The sequence below is a fragment of the Theobroma cacao genome, chromosome 6, assembly GCF_000208745.1.
Source record: "Theobroma cacao cultivar B97-61/B2 chromosome 6, Criollo_cocoa_genome_V2, whole genome shotgun sequence".
Lineage (NCBI taxonomy): Eukaryota > Viridiplantae > Streptophyta > Magnoliopsida > Malvales > Malvaceae > Theobroma > Theobroma cacao.
In genome coordinates this window covers 23476655-23494638 of record NC_030855.1, presented here as the reverse complement: position 1 = coordinate 23494638, position 17984 = coordinate 23476655, and the positions used below count along the sequence as shown (strand labels likewise).

Sequence of the window (17984 nt, the reverse complement as noted above, 5' to 3'; positions counted from 1 at the left end):
AACATTATACTTTTTTAAACTTCAAATTAATCCCCCATATGTTAAATGAATTATCAATGGGAGTTGATTCATTTCAATATAAGTGATTCTGGGTTTTTTATCGTATTTGTAATTTTTTATTTGTATTAATTTTGAACCTACGAGATACGAAATATTTTATTTTAATTTAAAAAACTGAACAATTCATTTATTTCAGATTTACTATTAGTATCAAGCTTCATTGACGGTTGTGTATTAAGATTGTATTACTCCCATTAGGTGGGAAAATGTGAAATATATTGCACATGCATGGAAATTGGTCAAGATTTCATTTACTTTTCTCATTCCTTAAGTACACTTCAAACTTGTAGTCAAATGTTTTTACTTGACGTTGGAGCAAAATTGATAGTTACTTGCTTAAATCAAAGCATTAAATGTTATTTGAGATTTATCCCATGAATCTCATTCTAGCAGGTCAAAGTTTCCATGAAAAGTACAAATACTTAAGAACTTTTTTCTCTCTTTTTTTTATTAATGAAACCCCCCCACTTTTCGTTCTTATGACCTCATCTTCCCAACTTAATACTATAAAGTTACACCCTACTATTAATATTGGAGGGCTATTTAGTAGTTACCTTCACCTCTTCAAAGAACACATTCCATTGTTTATTCTCATTGGTGGGTAGCTTTATTTCTTCTTAAATTTATCATTGAACTCATTCCTAGTTATTGAAACGACTAAATTAATTAATGAAGTTGTAGAAAAACGCTTGAAAACTTTGTGCCTCCATTGCTTATTTCATGCGAGCAAAGGACCAACCGTTGTTTCAAATCCGTCTCCATTTTGGCACAGTAAAAGGGCGTCAAAAGAGTCCAAGAAATGGTGCCAGTCTTGGTTCCTGAACCTTGGCTCTGCCTCTGATGCGACGTGGTATTTAGTTTGAGATTAGAAGAGCATTTACCTTTTTATTGCAAGACGAGAGGGAAGAGGTTTACTTTAGATCAGTCTGTTTCAGAGTTTAAAACCAGTCAGGGGCAACAGTATCCCAATTGCTCGTTAATACGGGGCTGCACGCGTGGCTCAAAAAGACTACTGCGAAACAATTGCTCTGTTTTTTTGTGTGTGTGTGCAATAAAACAGAGTTTAATTAGTCACTGTCCGATATTAAATTAGTACTAGTCTCTTTTCTCTCTCTCAAAATCTCCACCATCTGATTTTTATCATCCTCGAGATCATTGCCTCCCATCACCTTCCCGTGATGCGAGTGATGTGAAGCACTTCTTGGCTTCCTCTGCCCGTTTCTTGTCGCAAACCATTGATTCTCCGCTAAAGAAAAAAAAAAACAGGGACAAAAGAAACCCTTTTTACTTCAATTTCTTTGCTTTCAGTTATACAATTGAAAAAAAGAGAAAAAACTCTAACTTTTTGCATTATTCTTTTTTCTCTCCCTCCATTATTCTGTTTAAAACCCAGCATAGACAACAATGAAAATGCACACATCATAACATCCCCACTCTTCCTCTCTCTATCTCTCTCTCTTGCAGACATACACACACATTCATTCCTGTCTCTCCAATGGCAAAACACAATCCTGCTCATTCAAAAAGCTTACTCCAACTCTCTCTCTTTGGCTGACTTAAATAGATTCACGCACAAATCACTTCACTTCCTCATCCTTCCTCTTCTCCTCTCCCCTCGCCTTAGCAAAAATGCTTCTCCTTGTCCTCTCCTTTCTCTTCTTCACCTTACCCCCACCTTCACTCTCTCTCAACCAAGAAGGCCTCTACCTTCTCCAAGTGAAAGCCTCCCTCGCCGACCCTGACTCCGCCCTTTCCTCATGGAATCCTCGTGACCCAACCCCATGCAACTGGCGTGGCGTTTCGTGTGACTCAGCCACTGGCTCTGTCACTTCCCTCAACCTCTCCAGCACCAACCTCGCCGGCCCTTTCCCTTCCCTCCTTTGCCGTCTCCAAAACCTTACCTCCGTTTCCTTGTACTACAACAACATCAATTCCACCATCCCTTCCGACATCTCCACGTGTCAAAATCTCATTCACCTTGATCTCTCCCAGAACCTCCTCACTGGTGAACTCCCCCACACTTTGGCTGACCTCCCTAACCTTAAATACCTGGATTTAACTGGTAACAATCTATCGGGAGATATTCCGGAGTCTTTCGGTCGGTTCCAAAGGCTTGAAGTTTTGTCACTCGTTTACAACCTCCTAGACGGTACAATCCCCGCCTTTTTGGGAAACATTAGTACGCTAAAAATGCTTAATTTATCGTACAACCCGTTTAGTCTGGGTCGGATCCCACCGGAGCTTGGCAACTTAACTAACTTGGAGATTTTGTGGCTCACCGAGTGTAATTTAGTGGGCGAGATTCCTGACTCGGTGGGTCGACTCAAGAAACTCACCGATTTAGATCTCGCCATTAACCACTTAGTGGGCAAGATCCCGAGTTCTCTCACTGAGTTAACCAGCGTAGTCCAGATTGAACTCTACAACAACTCGTTGACCGGCGAACTACCTCGCAGGTTCTCGAATTTGACCAAGCTGAGACTCCTCGACGCGTCGATGAACGAGTTAACGGGAACGATTCCGGACGAGTTGACTCAGCTACCACTTGAAAGTCTCAACCTTTACCAGAACAACTTCGAAGGAGCATTACCACCGAGTATCGCCGACTCACCAGCTCTGTACGAACTCAGAATCTTTCAGAACCGACTCACCGGGGAGTTGCCCCAAAACCTCGGCAAAAACTCGCCGCTTAGATGGCTCGATGTCTCTAACAACCAATTTACCGGTCTCATACCGCCGAGTTTATGCGAGAAAGGGAACCTAGAAGAGATTCTAATGATATACAACTCGTTTTCGGGTCAACTACCGTCGAGTTTAGCCGAGTGTCGGAGCCTGAACCGGATCCGACTTGGTTACAACAAGTTATCCGGGGAAATACCCGCCGGGTTCTGGGGTCTCCCACACGTGTATTTGCTTGAGCTTGTTAATAACTCGTTCTCGGGGCAAATTGGGAAATCAATTGCAAATGCAGCGAACCTATCGCTTTTGGTTATCTCTAGGAACGAGTTTACGGGATCATTGCCCGAAGAAATTGGTTCAGTTGATAATTTAGTGCAAATTTCGGCCGGTGAAAATAAGTTTAGTGGGCCGTTGCCAAAAAGTATAGTGAACCTTGATGGATTAGGAATTCTTAATCTTCATGGGAATGAGTTGGAAGGGGAATTGCCTACTGGAATCGAGTCTTTGAAGAAGTTAAACGAGTTGAATTTAGCTAATAACAAGTTTTCAGGGAAAATTCCGAATGGAATAGGGAGTTTATCGGTGCTGAACTATCTTGATTTGTCGAATAATCAGTTAACGGGGAGAATTCCGCTCGGTTTGCAGAACTTGAAGCTTAATCAGCTTAATCTGTCCAATAATTTGTTATCTGGTGAGTTGCCGCCTTTGTTTGATAAGGAAATGTATAAGAATAGCTTTTTAGGGAATCCTGGTTTGTGTGGGAATTTTAGTGATTTGTGTGCTGGTAGGGATGGAGATAAGCACAAAGGTTATGTTTGGTTGCTTAGATCCATTTTTGTTTTAGCTGCTTTGGTGTTTGTTGTTGGTGTGGTTTGGTTTTACTTCAAGTATAGGAGTTATAAGAAAGCAAGGGCTATTGACAAGTCTAAGTGGACTTTGATGTCGTTTCATAAGTTGGGTTTTAGTGAATATGAGATTTTGGACTGTCTTGACGAGGATAATGTGATAGGGAGAGGATCTTCAGGGAAGGTTTACAAGGTCGTGCTTAGTAATGGGGAGGCTGTTGCCGTGAAGAAGCTTTGGGGAGGAGCGAAAAAGGGTTGTGAGAGTGTAGATCTTGAGAAAGGTCAGGCTCAGGTTCAGGATGATGGGTTCGAAGCTGAGGTTGAGACTTTGGGGAAGATTAGGCACAAGAATATTGTTAAGTTGTGGTGTTGTTGTACTACCAGGGATTGCAAGCTTTTGGTGTATGAGTACATGCAGAATGGTAGCTTGGGTGATTTATTGCATAGTAGTAAAGGTGGTTTGCTGGATTGGCCGACAAGGTACAAGATTATTGTGGATGCAGCTGAGGGGCTTTCTTATTTGCATCATGATTGTGTGCCTGCGATTGTGCATAGAGATGTTAAGTCCAATAATATCTTGTTGGATGGGGATTTTGGTGCTCGAGTGGCAGATTTCGGTGTTGCCAAGGTGGTTGATGCAGCTGGAAGGGGTGCTAAATCCATGTCTGTTATTGCAGGGTCCTGCGGTTACATTGCTCCAGGTTAGTTTTTGAAATCTTTACTGACAGTCTTCTGATTTACTGTTTTACTGTAATTCTTTTTCTCTGCCACTTTTAGTTTGTACCAAGATCTTTGAATGCCCATTCAGAAGTATCTAGATAATAACTATTTAAAGCAACCCTTAATGTGAAACTTTAACTGCAACGAACACCATAGATGTCCATTTATTAGTCGATATTCATCTCTAGGTTGTACTGAATAATAGAAGGATCCTTTATTAGAGTCCTTCCTTGATACTTCATTAATATGTCTTGCTGGTTTTGATTCTCGAATAAATTTGGATGTTAATGATCTTATAGACATTGCCTTATAAATCTCCTTCAATTGTCTCTGCAAATATTTTAACGTTTCTCATTCAGTGCATGTGTTATTTTTCCCTCAACAGTACTAATCTCTCTACAAAATATTTTGTTGCAGAGTATGCATATACACTTCGAGTGAATGAGAAGAGTGACATATACAGTTTTGGGGTTGTTATACTTGAGTTGGTCACAGGCAGACTCCCAATTGACCCGGAGTATGGGGAGAAGGACCTGGTAAAGTGGGTCTGCACCACTCTGGATCAGAAAGGAGTGGACCATGTTCTTGATTCCAAACTCGATCCTTGTTTCAAAGAAGAAATATGCAAGGTCCTCAACATCGGCCTCCTCTGTACCAGTCCGCTCCCAATCAACCGCCCGTCAATGAGAAGGGTGGTTAAGATGTTGCAAGAAGCAGGTGCTGAGAGCCATCCGAAGGCTGCTGCTAAAAAGGATGGGAAATTGACTCCTTATTATTATGAAGATGCCTCAGATCAAGGAAGTGTAGCTTGAGAAAAATTTATCCTCGTATAGCTTGTTGCAAAAACAAAGCCACAAGGGTGATACGCCCCTATTTTTTCTTGCTCTCGAGTTTTGCTTGTCAATCATTGTACCCACTTGATGTTTGCTTTACAGGTTGGTTTAAGTGGGGAGGAAAGTGAGTAGGAGTTGAAATTTACACAGTGAAAGAGAGAGAGAGAGAGAGAGAGAGGGAAAAAGAAAAGGAAGAGAGCCAGATTTATTAAGGAGTTAATGCACACTGTAAATTTATTAACAATGAAGGTTTTATTCCACGTCTACAAAATGGCTAGTTGCTGCCTGCATTATCATTTTAAGGCCTTGAAAATGTTGTGCACGCTGATGAAAGTGATGCTGCAGAGTTATGGCTAGCATCTAAGTCAGGTGACATTTGTTTCACCAACTACCTTAGTAAATACACCCTGTGAAACTTGAGAAGATCCCATTAAAGCGAAAACCATCCAACTTAAACCTGTGCCATTGCCAGTTAAAATTGGTTGGAGTTACTCTTCGCTGTGAGATTTTACAGTGACTTATCCCTTTGGTTTATAATCAAATCACCTACATACAATAATGGGGATAGCTATAAATCTGTCAATGAAGTGTTAGGTAAGGTTGGTCCTCCATGGACCCTAACCATTAATTCCAATGGCATTCTTGCCACTGCTGCTTATTATTGCTGTACTTATTGAGACTTGATCCATTCATCATTTTGGAAAGTGACTAAGGGCAAGACCCATGGTCCTGTATAGCGGCCTTAGGCTGTCTAACTTGTCATTTTGCGTTAGTTGGTTGTTTGTACCTCTATAAATTTACCAGCCTCTTAATATTTATTGCAACCATAAAGCATTTCCGAGGATTTGACAGTACAATTATGCACATTAAACCAACACCCAAATCTACTTTCACTGCTCTCATTTGCTCTGCCGTGATCCATAATGCTTCCGGGGAATTTCGAGTGCCTCGTGTACTTTTCTGCAAGAAACTTGAGATGCAAACAGGAGTCCCATATAAACCAAAATCCCAACATAATGGGCCATTGTTATACGCTGGTTTTTTTATTTCTTCCGAGAGTTAGGCGAGGCTTTGCTTTCAGTATATAATTCAGAAAGCTCTGCATGTTCCCCTATCTATTACAACTGCTTTAATACGATTGATTTTGGGGTCTTTTTCTTTGCATCTCATCCTCTTCTTCTCTTGCGTTACTTCCCTCTGATATTTTGTTACCAAAAGAAGGAACACCGATTGCTAAGGATAATTGATTTACTTAGTTTCACTGTCTCTTTCTAACAGAACATGATCTCAAGTGGAAACAAATCTTTACAACGTCAAAGTTTCCTGTACGTGGAATCCCGTTAGCAACGTTAGGATATAGGAATATCTCTGCAAATAATCCTTGTTGCGGGAAAGGCTATACATGGACCACGCTAAGCGAAAATAAAGAAATGGCGTAAAGTTTGGTTGCTACTCCTAAACTGCTGCTACTTCTGGTTGCAGTGTAGCTCACGTCTGTCGGTTCTCTCCTTTACTTTAATATTACCAAAAGACATATCTAAGTTCGAATTTTGACCCTTTGTGGATTGAGGATAAATCCGACCGAAACGTGGGTGGGCTTTACAAATCCTGAAAACCGTGAGCTGCTATCAGGGCACGAGTGGCTTCAAGGTCTGACAATGCCATCTCCCTAACACTTCTGAACGCATTGAATGCAGCTCCTTGGTAATTGGGGTAGGTCTATCCATCGTCGATGTGTCAAAATCCATGGAAAATTTGCTCCCACTTTTTCTTATGGTCCCATATCTAGTCTAGTAGTATGGAAAGATTCTTTTATTCAAATGATCTCTACATATTTGAACTCTTTTTTCTCAATCCGAATTTGAAGCTTCCTTCGGTCCAGGGAGAAAAGAAAAAAGTATTGGGAAAAATGAGTCAAAACACAAGGCAAGGCTCACTCATGAAGCCCATATGGGTGGACTAGGTCCTACAGAGAATAAAGCCCCAAATGCCTGAAAACAATCCCTGCCGAAGTTCGGCCACAGTGGGAAACTTAATTCTGGTCCAAAAGTATTTATGGGTCTCAACTAGGTCTGAGAGGGCCTGTTTCAGTAGACTTGCCCTTTAAGAGGGCCTTGAGTTGGGTGAAATCTGCTAAATCTACAAACCTTTTCCCTGATTTATTCCATTCATATTTGACATTACCTGTCCTTTTAATTCATGCTTAATCAGACCATTTAGCATATCCTTCTGAATAAAAGCATTTTTTAAGGTTCCATTATTTATTCTGACACCTGCTAATGTTAATTTCCTAAGTCCTGCAATAGCTGCTGCAAAATCCCAAGTACAGTGTTATACAAGGAAAAAGAATAATCTGAATTTAATAGTACTAAATTGTTGCCGGGTCTTGCATAAAAACCTTTGATCTAAGTCAGCAGAGAGAGTGCCAATATTTTACAAGTCTATAAATATTTGCTGACATGAAAGAGATGAAAAGCACTTAAATCCTGTGTTAGGTACATGCATTTGCTGGTTTAAAATTATATGCTTTCAAAATGCCCTAAAGCTACTTCCTTCTACCAAACTTCAGCCATACTTTATAAACTTTTAGGTACGAGCTTGACAGAATAGTACCTGCGTTTGTTGCAACTAAACTGTGATTCAAATGATTGGTAAATTATCGTTGTGTTTCGTTGAGATTATTGAGGCTGTAATTTTCAATTAATTAATGAAAGATGAAATGAAATTTGCGTTAGTACTGATGTTTATCCAATATGGATATGACAAATATAAACAAAAGAGGTGTGCCCTTGGATGGAAAGTTGAAGGTGCCAATCTTTCATTATCCATATCTCAATCGGCATGAGATATTTTTGACTTCACATTCTCAATTCTTGACAAGTTAGCAACTATTCTCTGCAGAATTAAAGAAAGCGCAAACCTATGAATTAAGAACTAGCTAGCCACCTAAGCAGGATGACAAAGCAAAGGACAGATAAGATTACTCATCAATTCTCTTCAGAATCTGTCCAAGAAACGTATGTTGTTTGTTGGGTCTCAGTAATTTTCTCCGAAGCTCGTCTGGTTACAATCTAATTTGCATTTGAAAAGGTACAACTGGAAGCGGCCAACCAGAAATCAATGTAAACAAGACTTGGGGGGCGGGGGGTTAGAACACCAACTCTTTTACCAAATGTAACCCAATTTTCAAAGTCTGTGCACTTACTCAAGGAGATACCCGTCCTTTTTCCCTTCACTTTTCTCTTTTAAAAACTCTTCAAAGTTCAAAGTCCATAGTCCAATCCGATATATAGGAGTGAGCCTTTTCAACACGTTAGTGTATGGACTATGGACTAGCCAGCCAAATTTCAAACCCCTTCTCTTCTTTTTTCATTGATCAAAAGTAGCCAAAGACCATAGTTTATTAGCACCAGAAAAGATGAGCCGAGGTGAGGAAATTGCTTATGATTTGGTTTTGGTTCTTCTTTCCATCTCTCTTTTCATTCTTGGTACCTTTCTCATCATCATCTGCAGAAAGAAACCAGTAAAATCTGATCAAAAACAAGAACTGCCTGTCAAGGTTTGTGCAAGCGCGTATCAATTAACAGATATAGATGCAGCTACAGATGGCTTTAACCATAGAAGAATCATCGGTAAAGGCCGTTTAGGTACGGTTTATGCAGCCATATCACCAAGAGCGGAGCTCGTTGCGGTAAAAAGGATACATCCGCGGCTGGTTTTGAGCAATGCTGGATTCGGGTTTGCTTCAATAATCAGAACACTTTCTTTAGCTCAACATCCTCACATAGTCCCCGTTATAGGGTTTTCACAAGCGCCAGGTGAGAGAATTATAGTAATGGAGTTTGTTGGTATGGTGAATTTGAATTTTTATTTGCATGAAAACTCCGACGGTGCATCATTATTAGATTGGAACAGGCGTTTAAGGGTTGCTGCCGGGGTAGCCAGAGGGCTTGAGTATTTGCATGAAGGGATGGCACCAAATATAATACACGGCTGCATTAAGGCATCAAATATATTATTAGATGTGAAATTTGTTGCTAAGTTATGTGGTTACGGGCTATCATTTTTGGCACCCCAAGAGAAGAGAGGGCTCGTGGGGTATGTAGATGATGAGTATTGGGTGGAAAGAGGAGGCGGTGCTTGCAAGGAAAGCGATGTTTATGGCTTTGGGGTGGTTTTGTTGGAGCTTTTGACTGGGAGGAGAAGCGAAGAAGGGTTGCTTGTTAGATGGGCATTGCCATTGATAAAGGAGAAAAAGCTTAGAGAACTTTTGGACCCTCGACTTGTAATTCCATCTGATATAAAACCTCTTGTTAGACTGGCCAAAGTTGCTTCGACTTGCGTTGGTAATTACAGGAAGGACAGGCCTTGTATATCCCAGGTGGCAACAATCTTGAACAATTTGGAAATTGAGGCCTGCCATTAGCGTATTTAGCCAAAAGTTCCAGTATATTCCACCATTCTTTCAACCCTATGGGAAGCAATTTTGATCTTTGAGGATATTGCTTCTTTCCGGAGGTTATTCTGTGAGAACAGCGTGAGTCTGAAATAGAGAAATGGGAAACATTGGGTTTGTTTTTTCCTTTGATCAGTTGATGAGATAAACAGCAAAATGAAGAGAGAGTACACACGTGGGGTGTCTACAAAATGGATGTAAGGTAAGAGTTGGCAAATGAGGACGAATTTTGTGGGAAATATTGAAAATGGAAATTATAAGATGAACAAAGGGAGGGGGGGGGGGGGGGGGGGCGCAAGGTGGCTTCAACTGCCTTGTCTTTGGGCGGTGATTATTAATCTTAATCTTGTGTTTCCGCGTGGAAATGGGGCATCTTTTCTTGGTGGTGAAAGGGGGACCCCGGGCCTTTTGTTTTTCTTAGATTTCTTTCAATCACTTCCTTATTCTGTCTACCGCCCTTTTTGGCTTGTCATGGCTCCATCATTTGACTATACTTTTCATGTAAATCATTAACGAATAATCACGTTTAATAGTTGTACAATTTTTTTTAATTATAACATTATTTTTTGGGATCCCATATCATTTTGATTGGACTTTGATTGAGACATTGGTGTGTCATTCGTGTGTGTGTGTGTCTGTCTCTCTCTCTCTCTCCAATTAATCTTTGTCCAAATTATCCAATTAGTTCCATTTGAATGTAAATTAAACCCTTAATTCTTCATTAGATTCTGTTTGCTTTGTCAATAATCTGTTTAGACAATCATGCAAGAAGTTTGTTCACAATTATTTATTAAGTCCTAATCTCTTACTATTTAAAGTTGAAAAATGCAGCAGTGGATGTAACTAATAGGATATGGGCCGTGGAATGTCGCCCAAAATACATCTATAAATAACTCAAACCTTAGAATTAAAGTATTAATAGTATTGAAGAAGAAATAATGGTGGTTTTAATTTCTTGGCATTGTTGTTACACTTGAAAAAAAGCTTGGTATGGGAAAAGTAGGATCGAAAAGTTCCTCTGAGAAATTGTTGTGAAAAGTGTGGTTTGGGATTTTTGAGTATATAGTGAAAAAGTATTGTCAAGGGTTAAAATTTAGTGTTTGGAAAGAACATTATGATAAAAAATAATAATATTTTTTTGAAAAGTATTTTTTTTATATATTTTCAAGTAATTATTGTTAAGATGTATTAGAAATAAATTATTTTTAGATCGTTTTCTAAATATTAAAATTGCTTTAGACTATAAATTAAATAGTTTTATTCTTGTTATTTTATTTTTTAAATGCACTAAATTTTTATTTTAAATAATTAAAATGATAAATTTGCGTTTTCAAAAAAGTATAAATGACATTTGGAAATTAAAAAAGCACCTCTTGCAATTCGCTTAAAAAATAGACTGACGTGACATTGTGACAGAATAGGAATTCCTTTTTGACTCTACAAATGTCATGTATCCCAATTAGGAAGAGATATATTGGATGTGATTTAGACATATAATTAAGGGTCTTTCTTCATTTTGATAGATAATTTTTTTCGAATTGGAAGTACGGACATGTGACAAATAATATGAGAGCATAATTTATTTTAAGTAAAATATATACTCTTACATTTTTTAAGTTCTAATCAAAATTTTAAACGAATTCATTAATTTTCGAAATAAATATTTTGTTTTAAAAATACAAATGTAGATTAGTCAAAAATTAAAATAACCTTTCTTTCTTTATTAATTTTAAAAATTATTATTATATTTAAAAAAAAACCCCTAAAAAAGGGAGCTCAATCAGGACTCTCAAGGGACCACCGATGCTCCCCATAAGGGGAGGTTTTTTTTTTAATTAATAAATAATAATAATAATATAATAAAAATTTTAAAAATAAATCAAAGATAAAATTGTCATTTTATCACATAATCAAATTGATAGAAATACTAATAGTTGACTAACGACTAGATGTAAGTGTTTAGTGAAAAATATTTTTTTGAGATTAAAAGTTTTCATTTAAAAAACTAATAAATATTCGTGTAATTTCGATCAAAATTTTAAAAAATAAAGATGTTTTACCTTTTAATTTTTTATTGATGTAGAACTCTCATGAGCGATATGTTAAGGTTGAGGTGGGTCTCTCTCCTATATGAATAAAAGAGTGGTAGAGTTGAATAACATATATCTCAGATTAATAAAAGGATGAAATGAGTGTTGAACTAAATATTTTTTTTATCTTATAAATATGTCTTTTGAATAAAACAAACAAACACGATATCATTGAGGGTGGTCGTTGGCCCTTGGGCTAAGAAACTGTTTTGGCTTGGATCATTTTTGGTCTTGGGAAAAAGGGAAAGGAAGAACAGACCCGGTACAGAGCAGACTTAGCCCAAGTAATAGGCCTGCTAGTTAAAGATTCTGGCCCATTTAAATGGTAAAAGTTATTTGTTTAATTGATTGAAGATTATTGCTAATTAAATGCAAGAATAGGATTTAGTAGGGATCTTTTTATGTTTTGGAGACCATTCAATGGCTTCTTAAATCAGCAATAGGATCGAAAGTAGCTTCCATGGATTCAGTTTCCTGCAAGGTTTATTTTGAGGAGATACTTCCACTTCTCTTTCCTCTCACCATTGAAGGGTTGGATTTATGAGAAAGTGAAAATGGAGTGATCCGCCCATTTTCCTCATTTCTTTCTATTTCTTTTCGACCAAAACAAAGAAAAATAGTTTTTCTCTTCATAGAAAATATAAGATGGTAACATTTTCTCTCAAGGTTGCTGGTAGTTTCATGGAACTTTATTACTGGCTCCTTTTGGTCAAGTCTTGATTCCAACATACCAGGTGTTTGGAGCAGTTGATGCTTTATGGTGTTGGGTGTTGACAATTACAGTCATAATTAATGAATCAAATCTTAATATAAACTATAACATAATTAAGTAATACATTCAAGAGAAAAGGAACAACAATCAAACAAATAAATTGGGTGTATAGTTAAAGAAAATTCAATACCTTAATGTTCTAAGGTCTTACATCAAGGTAAGATTGCATTGTCGTAGATTTAATATCAATCATTCACATATACATATAAACTACGTATAATTTAGATATGATGTAGTGCAATGTATTAGTTAAAAAGCATTGCTTACTTGCCTTTTATGATTAACATAAAATAAATCCACATAGGTAAATAGATGAAATTACTTGCTAGGTATAAGTAGTAATTAGCAAATAATACCAAAAGCTTGCTAGCTAAGTAGCAAATTAACACTTGTTAATCAAGAAACTTTACACGTAAATTGAAGGCTATTGGCTTGATCATCACTAATTTTTTTAACTAAAAATGCTTGAATGTCTTTAAAATCTAATGAAACAGATAAAAGAGAAGTTGTAATCCATCATATGAAATCATTAATTACTTCCATTTGCTGTCACTGAATTCGATTGCTTCAATTCCTAAATCATTCCGTCATCATAATGGAAATGCAAAACGCATTCCCATTTCAGAAAAAAAAAACAACCTCCCTTTTCAAGATACTTTCATCACAACCTTTTCAATATTAATATCGTTCATAGGCAAGACGCGTTGCCTTTGCAATATATAATGTAGTGATCATGACAGGACTGGAGGGCATCCTCATCACTTACCATGATTTTTACATTTAATTGGGATTTAATTCGCAGTACGTTGTGTTTTTCAATCATAATTAAATGAAGATAGCATAACATTAATTTTCAAAGCCTATTTCATTAAAAACTGATAACGTTCGTGTTAACTTTTAGGCCATGCAAATGCAAATGCAAATGCTTAAGCGCTAGGGTTAAAAAGGATTGTTTGGTGAAAAAAAGTTGGAAGATGCAGAGAAGTCGTTGATTCCCATTGAAAATAGATGGCATTGAAGAGTTTTTAAAATCACGACTTTTGAAATGGCCTTTCGCTTTCAGTGCTGAACGGAAAGTGTGAATCCCTTATCAAATGCTTGAAAATGATATTATGTTTGCCTGGACATTGCATGCCGTGTCTCCCCTATCCCCAAACTTGGGTTGCTCATTAAGCTTTGGTGAACAAAACCCATCATTCTCTTGTTGATTAAGTTCTTCTCCATGGAGCTTTCAAGTTCTTGGAAACAAAAAAAAAAAGGGTTTTTTATAAGGAAATTGTATGAACAAAGAGCAACCGATCAGACAGACGCAGCCAAACCCTGATAAAGAGGACAATTATTTGTATGGAGGTATCTGGGAAACAAAATCACCTTTTCAAACGGGGAACATAGCACATCTTGACAAAGTCCCCCTCAAAATAATAATAATAATAATAATAAAAAACCCTAAGCCATACGTTAAAGTTGAAAGCTTAACAAAGAAGTTTCTTCTTGTTGCGTGGCTTCTGAGGGAAGCTCTCGAAACACATGAAAGATGGAAACCCTTTAATATTATCCTCAACCTGTCAAATGTCGGCTATGATAAGTTAATTACGTGAAGGATTGTGATTTTCCACGGTCATGTTCTTTTTCCACCTCCTACAGTTGCTTGCCTGTCAGCCGTTTGATCCAAAAAAGCTACATTATCAGGTCATCTTTGGCGATGATGAGGGGGGTTTTAAGAGAGCAAATATACTTTCAGAAACGTGCAGGCTACTGATATGATTTCATTATCCAAAATTTTCTCCTAGCTGCTGATTGGGTATATTCGTATGCCTAAAGCAATCTTTGGCACTTGCAAAAAATTTTCAATATACTATAAATAATAATACTAATTATAAAGGAACTTACCACTGTAAATTGTATATATATATATATATAATTAACAATAAAATACAATACATTTATATAATTGTCACCAACTTGAAAGTTGGTGCAGGTCATGTTACACCAGAAAAATAGTAGAATATTACATCACATTAATCTCTTGTAATTACAGCTATAGGAGAACTTCAATTCAAGCCTAACATATGACTTACACATCTAAAGCTGAAGGAGAGAGAGAGGGGAAGGTGGTGATTCCTTGCTTAACATGAGAAGTCTACGTGAAGAAATGGGATTAATTTGTTGGTTCGTAGTTTCTATGTTGCAATAATATAATATTTGTATAATTTCAACAATTTTATTTTGTTTTTCCATAGCTTTAAGAACACTTCAGTTTGACACTGGAGCTAAAAGCTTTTTTTGTTCAGGAAATCGCCATATCTCCCTCTCAAAGGAGGTAAAACGTCCTGGAAAGAGTACCCTGGTTGCCCTATCTCCACTCAACTCTTTCTTCCATTTTTATTTTAATATTTTGATTAAGTCAGTTATTTACTGTTAACTTTTCCTTATTAAGCTTTTGAATTAAACCAGTGTATATTCCGTCTCATGTTTAGACCTACCCGTAAAGCAAGGTCCCCGATCGAAGACTTGCATTTATTCTGTCATACAAGCGTATATACATTAGCATAACCAAACTTGACGTCCAAGCAACATTTATTATAAATTTTTTTGGAATTAAAATGAATAAATCCCACTCTCTCCTTTCATTTATGCCGTCCTTTTAACCTTCTCTCTTTCTCTCTCCCTCTCTCTTTCTCTTTCTCTCTGTTTGCCAAGAACTAGGGAGTATATAGCAACAGCTAGCTATACCCTCAATCATACGGAGAAAATTAAAAAGAAGAATAAAAGAGCGTGGAAGAATTAAATTCCTTGCCAAACATCAAGAAAGAAAAAGTGGGTAACTGAAAACGTGCTCTAAAAGAGACAAGTTTTGCTTTACTTATTTTAATTTTTTTATTTTATTTATCTTTTGTTTTGGGTTTTGGTTTCTGTTTTATGTGTCAATCTTTTCTAGAATTTTTGCGTGCGAGTTGGAGAAAGTGGGGGAAGAAGCTAGAAGCAGAAGAAATCAGCTTTGTGATGGGAATAAGAGCAGAACAAGAGAGATGACATGGTGCAATAACTCAGACGATGATAGAGCTCTACAGTTAGTTACAGCAGCCGACAGTACTAAAGAACCCGCCTCCGTTTCCGACACCAAAACCGATGATATCCGAATCATTATTTGCCCTTCATGTGGCCATAACATACCCTTCCAAGATCAGGCACATATTCATAATCTCATTCTGTAGTTATTTATTCCATACAGTTTGATGCATATGTACTTTACTAATATTTTATTTTCATGTGTGGGGGTTAGGCGGGAATTCATGATTTGCCTGGGTTACCAGCGGGGGTGAAGTTTGATCCAACTGACCAAGAAATTTTAGAGCATTTAGAGGCAAAGGTAATATCTGATATGCGCAAGCTTCATCCTTTGATTGATGAGTTTATTCCAACGCTGGAGGGAGAAAATGGGATTTGCTACACTCATCCAGAGAGGCTGCCAGGTACTTTGACGCTTTTACCTTAATCAGCACTACGCCTGTCAATTTAGGTCCAAACTCACTAGCTTTCTGAGTTCTAGGGGTTTCCTCCAACTGCTTTTCACTTGGAATACATAGTTTTTCATTCTGGGTTTTGTTTTCTACTTTGCTTTTAGGGCAACATCAACGATCTGTGTGCTCTTGTTTCTTTTGGCCACTGTGTATCAATGATCCTTGTTGGTTGATGAATTTTAGATGAGAATGGATACTGTAAGTTACTTTACAGAATCCAGTTAAGTGTATTGTAAGAAAGCACCTAAGTTGGCTAATTCTAATTGCCAAGGATTGCTGGTATGTAGTGGTGTGGACTGGTCTAATTACGTGAGATCCTTAATTTGGTTCTACTCAAGCCATATATTTTCTTAGAGACATGTGACTTAGGCTCGGCAAATAAAGGTAGCATTATGCCCCTTGCTTAACCCTAGGATCTAGGCGTTGCCCTTCATCGTTACTAGCTAATTGGCTTAAAATGGCCTAACTGCTTGTCAAGATGGCAATGAGTATTCAGTAACCAAACAAAATACATCTTAATTTCCATTCTGACTCATACAATTAAGCTATTCACTCTGATTATAGTTTCATGCATAAAACTAAATCCTTTGATCTGTTTACATTTTAATGGTGAAGGAGTGAGCAAAGATGGGCAAATTCGACACTTCTTTCATCGGCCCTCCAAGGCATACACAACCGGGACTAGGAAGAGAAGAAAAGTTCACACGGATGAAGATGGAAGCGAAACAAGGTGGCATAAAACAGGCAAGACCAGACCAGTTTTGGTTGGTGGGGCAGTGAAGGGTTTCAAAAAGATTTTAGTACTCTACACCAATTACGGCAGACAAAGGAAGCCTGAGAAGACGAACTGGGTGATGCATCAATATCACCTTGGCAACAATGAAGAAGAGAAAGATGGAGAGCTAGTGGCTTCAAAAGTATTTTACCAAACTCAACCTAGACAATGCGGTCCAAGTAGTGTTAAGGATACACTTGATAGAAAGTTGAAAAATCGAAGCCGGCATGACAAAAGTCCTATAGCTAAGAGTAGCAGCACGGCTTTTGTTCATGAGTATTTCAATCCACCTTTTATCCCATTCGACCATGGGAGCCATAATAGAGAAAGCCCACCTCCGCTAATTCCAAATTTGGTTGTTCAAGGTGATGGATCTTCCTTCATTCGATTAGCCTCTGATACAAGCAAAGGGAGACTTGAAAGAAAATTATAGGAATGGAAGGATCGATCAGCATTTGGTGGAGCAGCTACGACAAGGACTTATTTGGTTGGTGCTGTTGCTGTTGCTCTGTAATGGTCAAATAAATTATTGGATTGTGATTTTGCATGAGGAAAGGAGGGAATGAAGAATAAGGTGGGAATGGCTTCTTTTTCTTAAAAAGATAAAAGAGTCAGATGCTTTGGAAGATTTGCCCATGACCACGCTAGCCCTTGAGCAAAGGACCAGGCAAGGGAGCAGCTGGTGCCCTATTTTTATACCCATTTCCGTAATATTTATATATATATATTTGACCATATTCTATCCATTTATAAGGTTTGATGACATTTATAAATTTATAGTAGGATTGTACAAAGATATGACTCCTATAAACTTCTGCTAGTAGTCCTATAGATCTTAGTTTTATCTATCCATTTATCATTTATATAGTCTGTTAGAAACTCATGATCACTGCAAAAATTCAACTGTTTCTAATTCTAAAAATCATGGATTCTTTTGTGCGATTGTAAATGTGAATCATTCATCTAGGGTTTTGTTCATTAACATCTCCCTTTTTCTCTAAGCATGCATATTTATATATTTTGTTTTTTCAATAAATTTTATTTTTTTAGTAAAATTAGAACTTGCATATTCCATATTACAGACGTAAAAATGTTTTAAAAATATTTCAATAGATTGTATAATGTATTTCATTGTATCTATAAATTTTATGTGAATTTTAAATTATTAATATAACTTAATTTTATAAATTCAGTTAATTTATAAAAATGAGTCAGACAAATGATTGATAATTA

The 17984-nt window shown here is 37.3% G+C and overlaps 3 protein-coding genes across 3 annotated transcripts; all 3 read left to right on the top strand.

Moving 5' to 3' along the window:
- Positions 1421-5433, top strand: LOC18596782 (receptor-like protein kinase HSL1). The gene is made up of 2 exons (XM_018123503.1): positions 1421-4285; positions 4722-5433. The coding sequence occupies exons 1-2, from the start codon at positions 1690-1692 to the stop codon at positions 5114-5116; spliced, it is 2991 nt and encodes a 996-aa protein (XP_017978992.1). The 5' UTR covers positions 1421-1689; the 3' UTR covers positions 5117-5433.
- LOC18596781 (serine/threonine-protein kinase-like protein ACR4) lies at positions 7986-9873 on the top strand. Its single transcript, XM_007025469.2, has one exon. The coding sequence runs from the start codon at positions 8556-8558 to the stop codon at positions 9561-9563; it is 1008 nt and encodes a 335-aa protein (XP_007025531.2). The 5' UTR covers positions 7986-8555; the 3' UTR covers positions 9564-9873.
- Positions 15092-17688, top strand: LOC18596780 (NAC domain-containing protein 73). Its single transcript, XM_007025468.2, has 4 exons — positions 15092-15272; positions 15394-15643; positions 15739-15928; positions 16592-17688. Exons 2-4 carry the CDS (start codon positions 15485-15487, stop codon positions 17182-17184), a joined length of 942 nt encoding a protein of 313 aa, XP_007025530.2. The 5' UTR covers positions 15092-15272; positions 15394-15484; the 3' UTR covers positions 17185-17688.

What these genes read in the sequence shown, in the direction of transcription:
- LOC18596780 (XM_007025468.2), top strand. Translation starts at nt 15,485, where the DNA reads ATGACATGGTGCAATAACTCAGACGATGATAGAGCTCTACAGTTAGTT. An exon ending in ACATACCCTTCCAAGATCAG is followed by an intron (nt 15,644 to 15,738) that starts GCACATATTCAT and finishes TGTGGGGGTTAG; the next exon opens with GCGGGAATTCATGATTTGCC. An exon ending in TCATCCAGAGAGGCTGCCAG is followed by an intron (nt 15,929 to 16,591) that starts GTACTTTGACGC and finishes TTAATGGTGAAG; the next exon opens with GAGTGAGCAAAGATGGGCAA.
- LOC18596782 (XM_018123503.1), top strand. Translation starts at nt 1,690, where the DNA reads ATGCTTCTCCTTGTCCTCTCCTTTCTCTTCTTCACCTTACCCCCACCT. An exon ending in CTGCGGTTACATTGCTCCAG is followed by an intron (nt 4,286 to 4,721) that starts GTTAGTTTTTGA and finishes ATTTTGTTGCAG; the next exon opens with AGTATGCATATACACTTCGA.
- LOC18596781 (XM_007025469.2), top strand. Translation starts at nt 8,556, where the DNA reads ATGAGCCGAGGTGAGGAAATTGCTTATGATTTGGTTTTGGTTCTTCTT.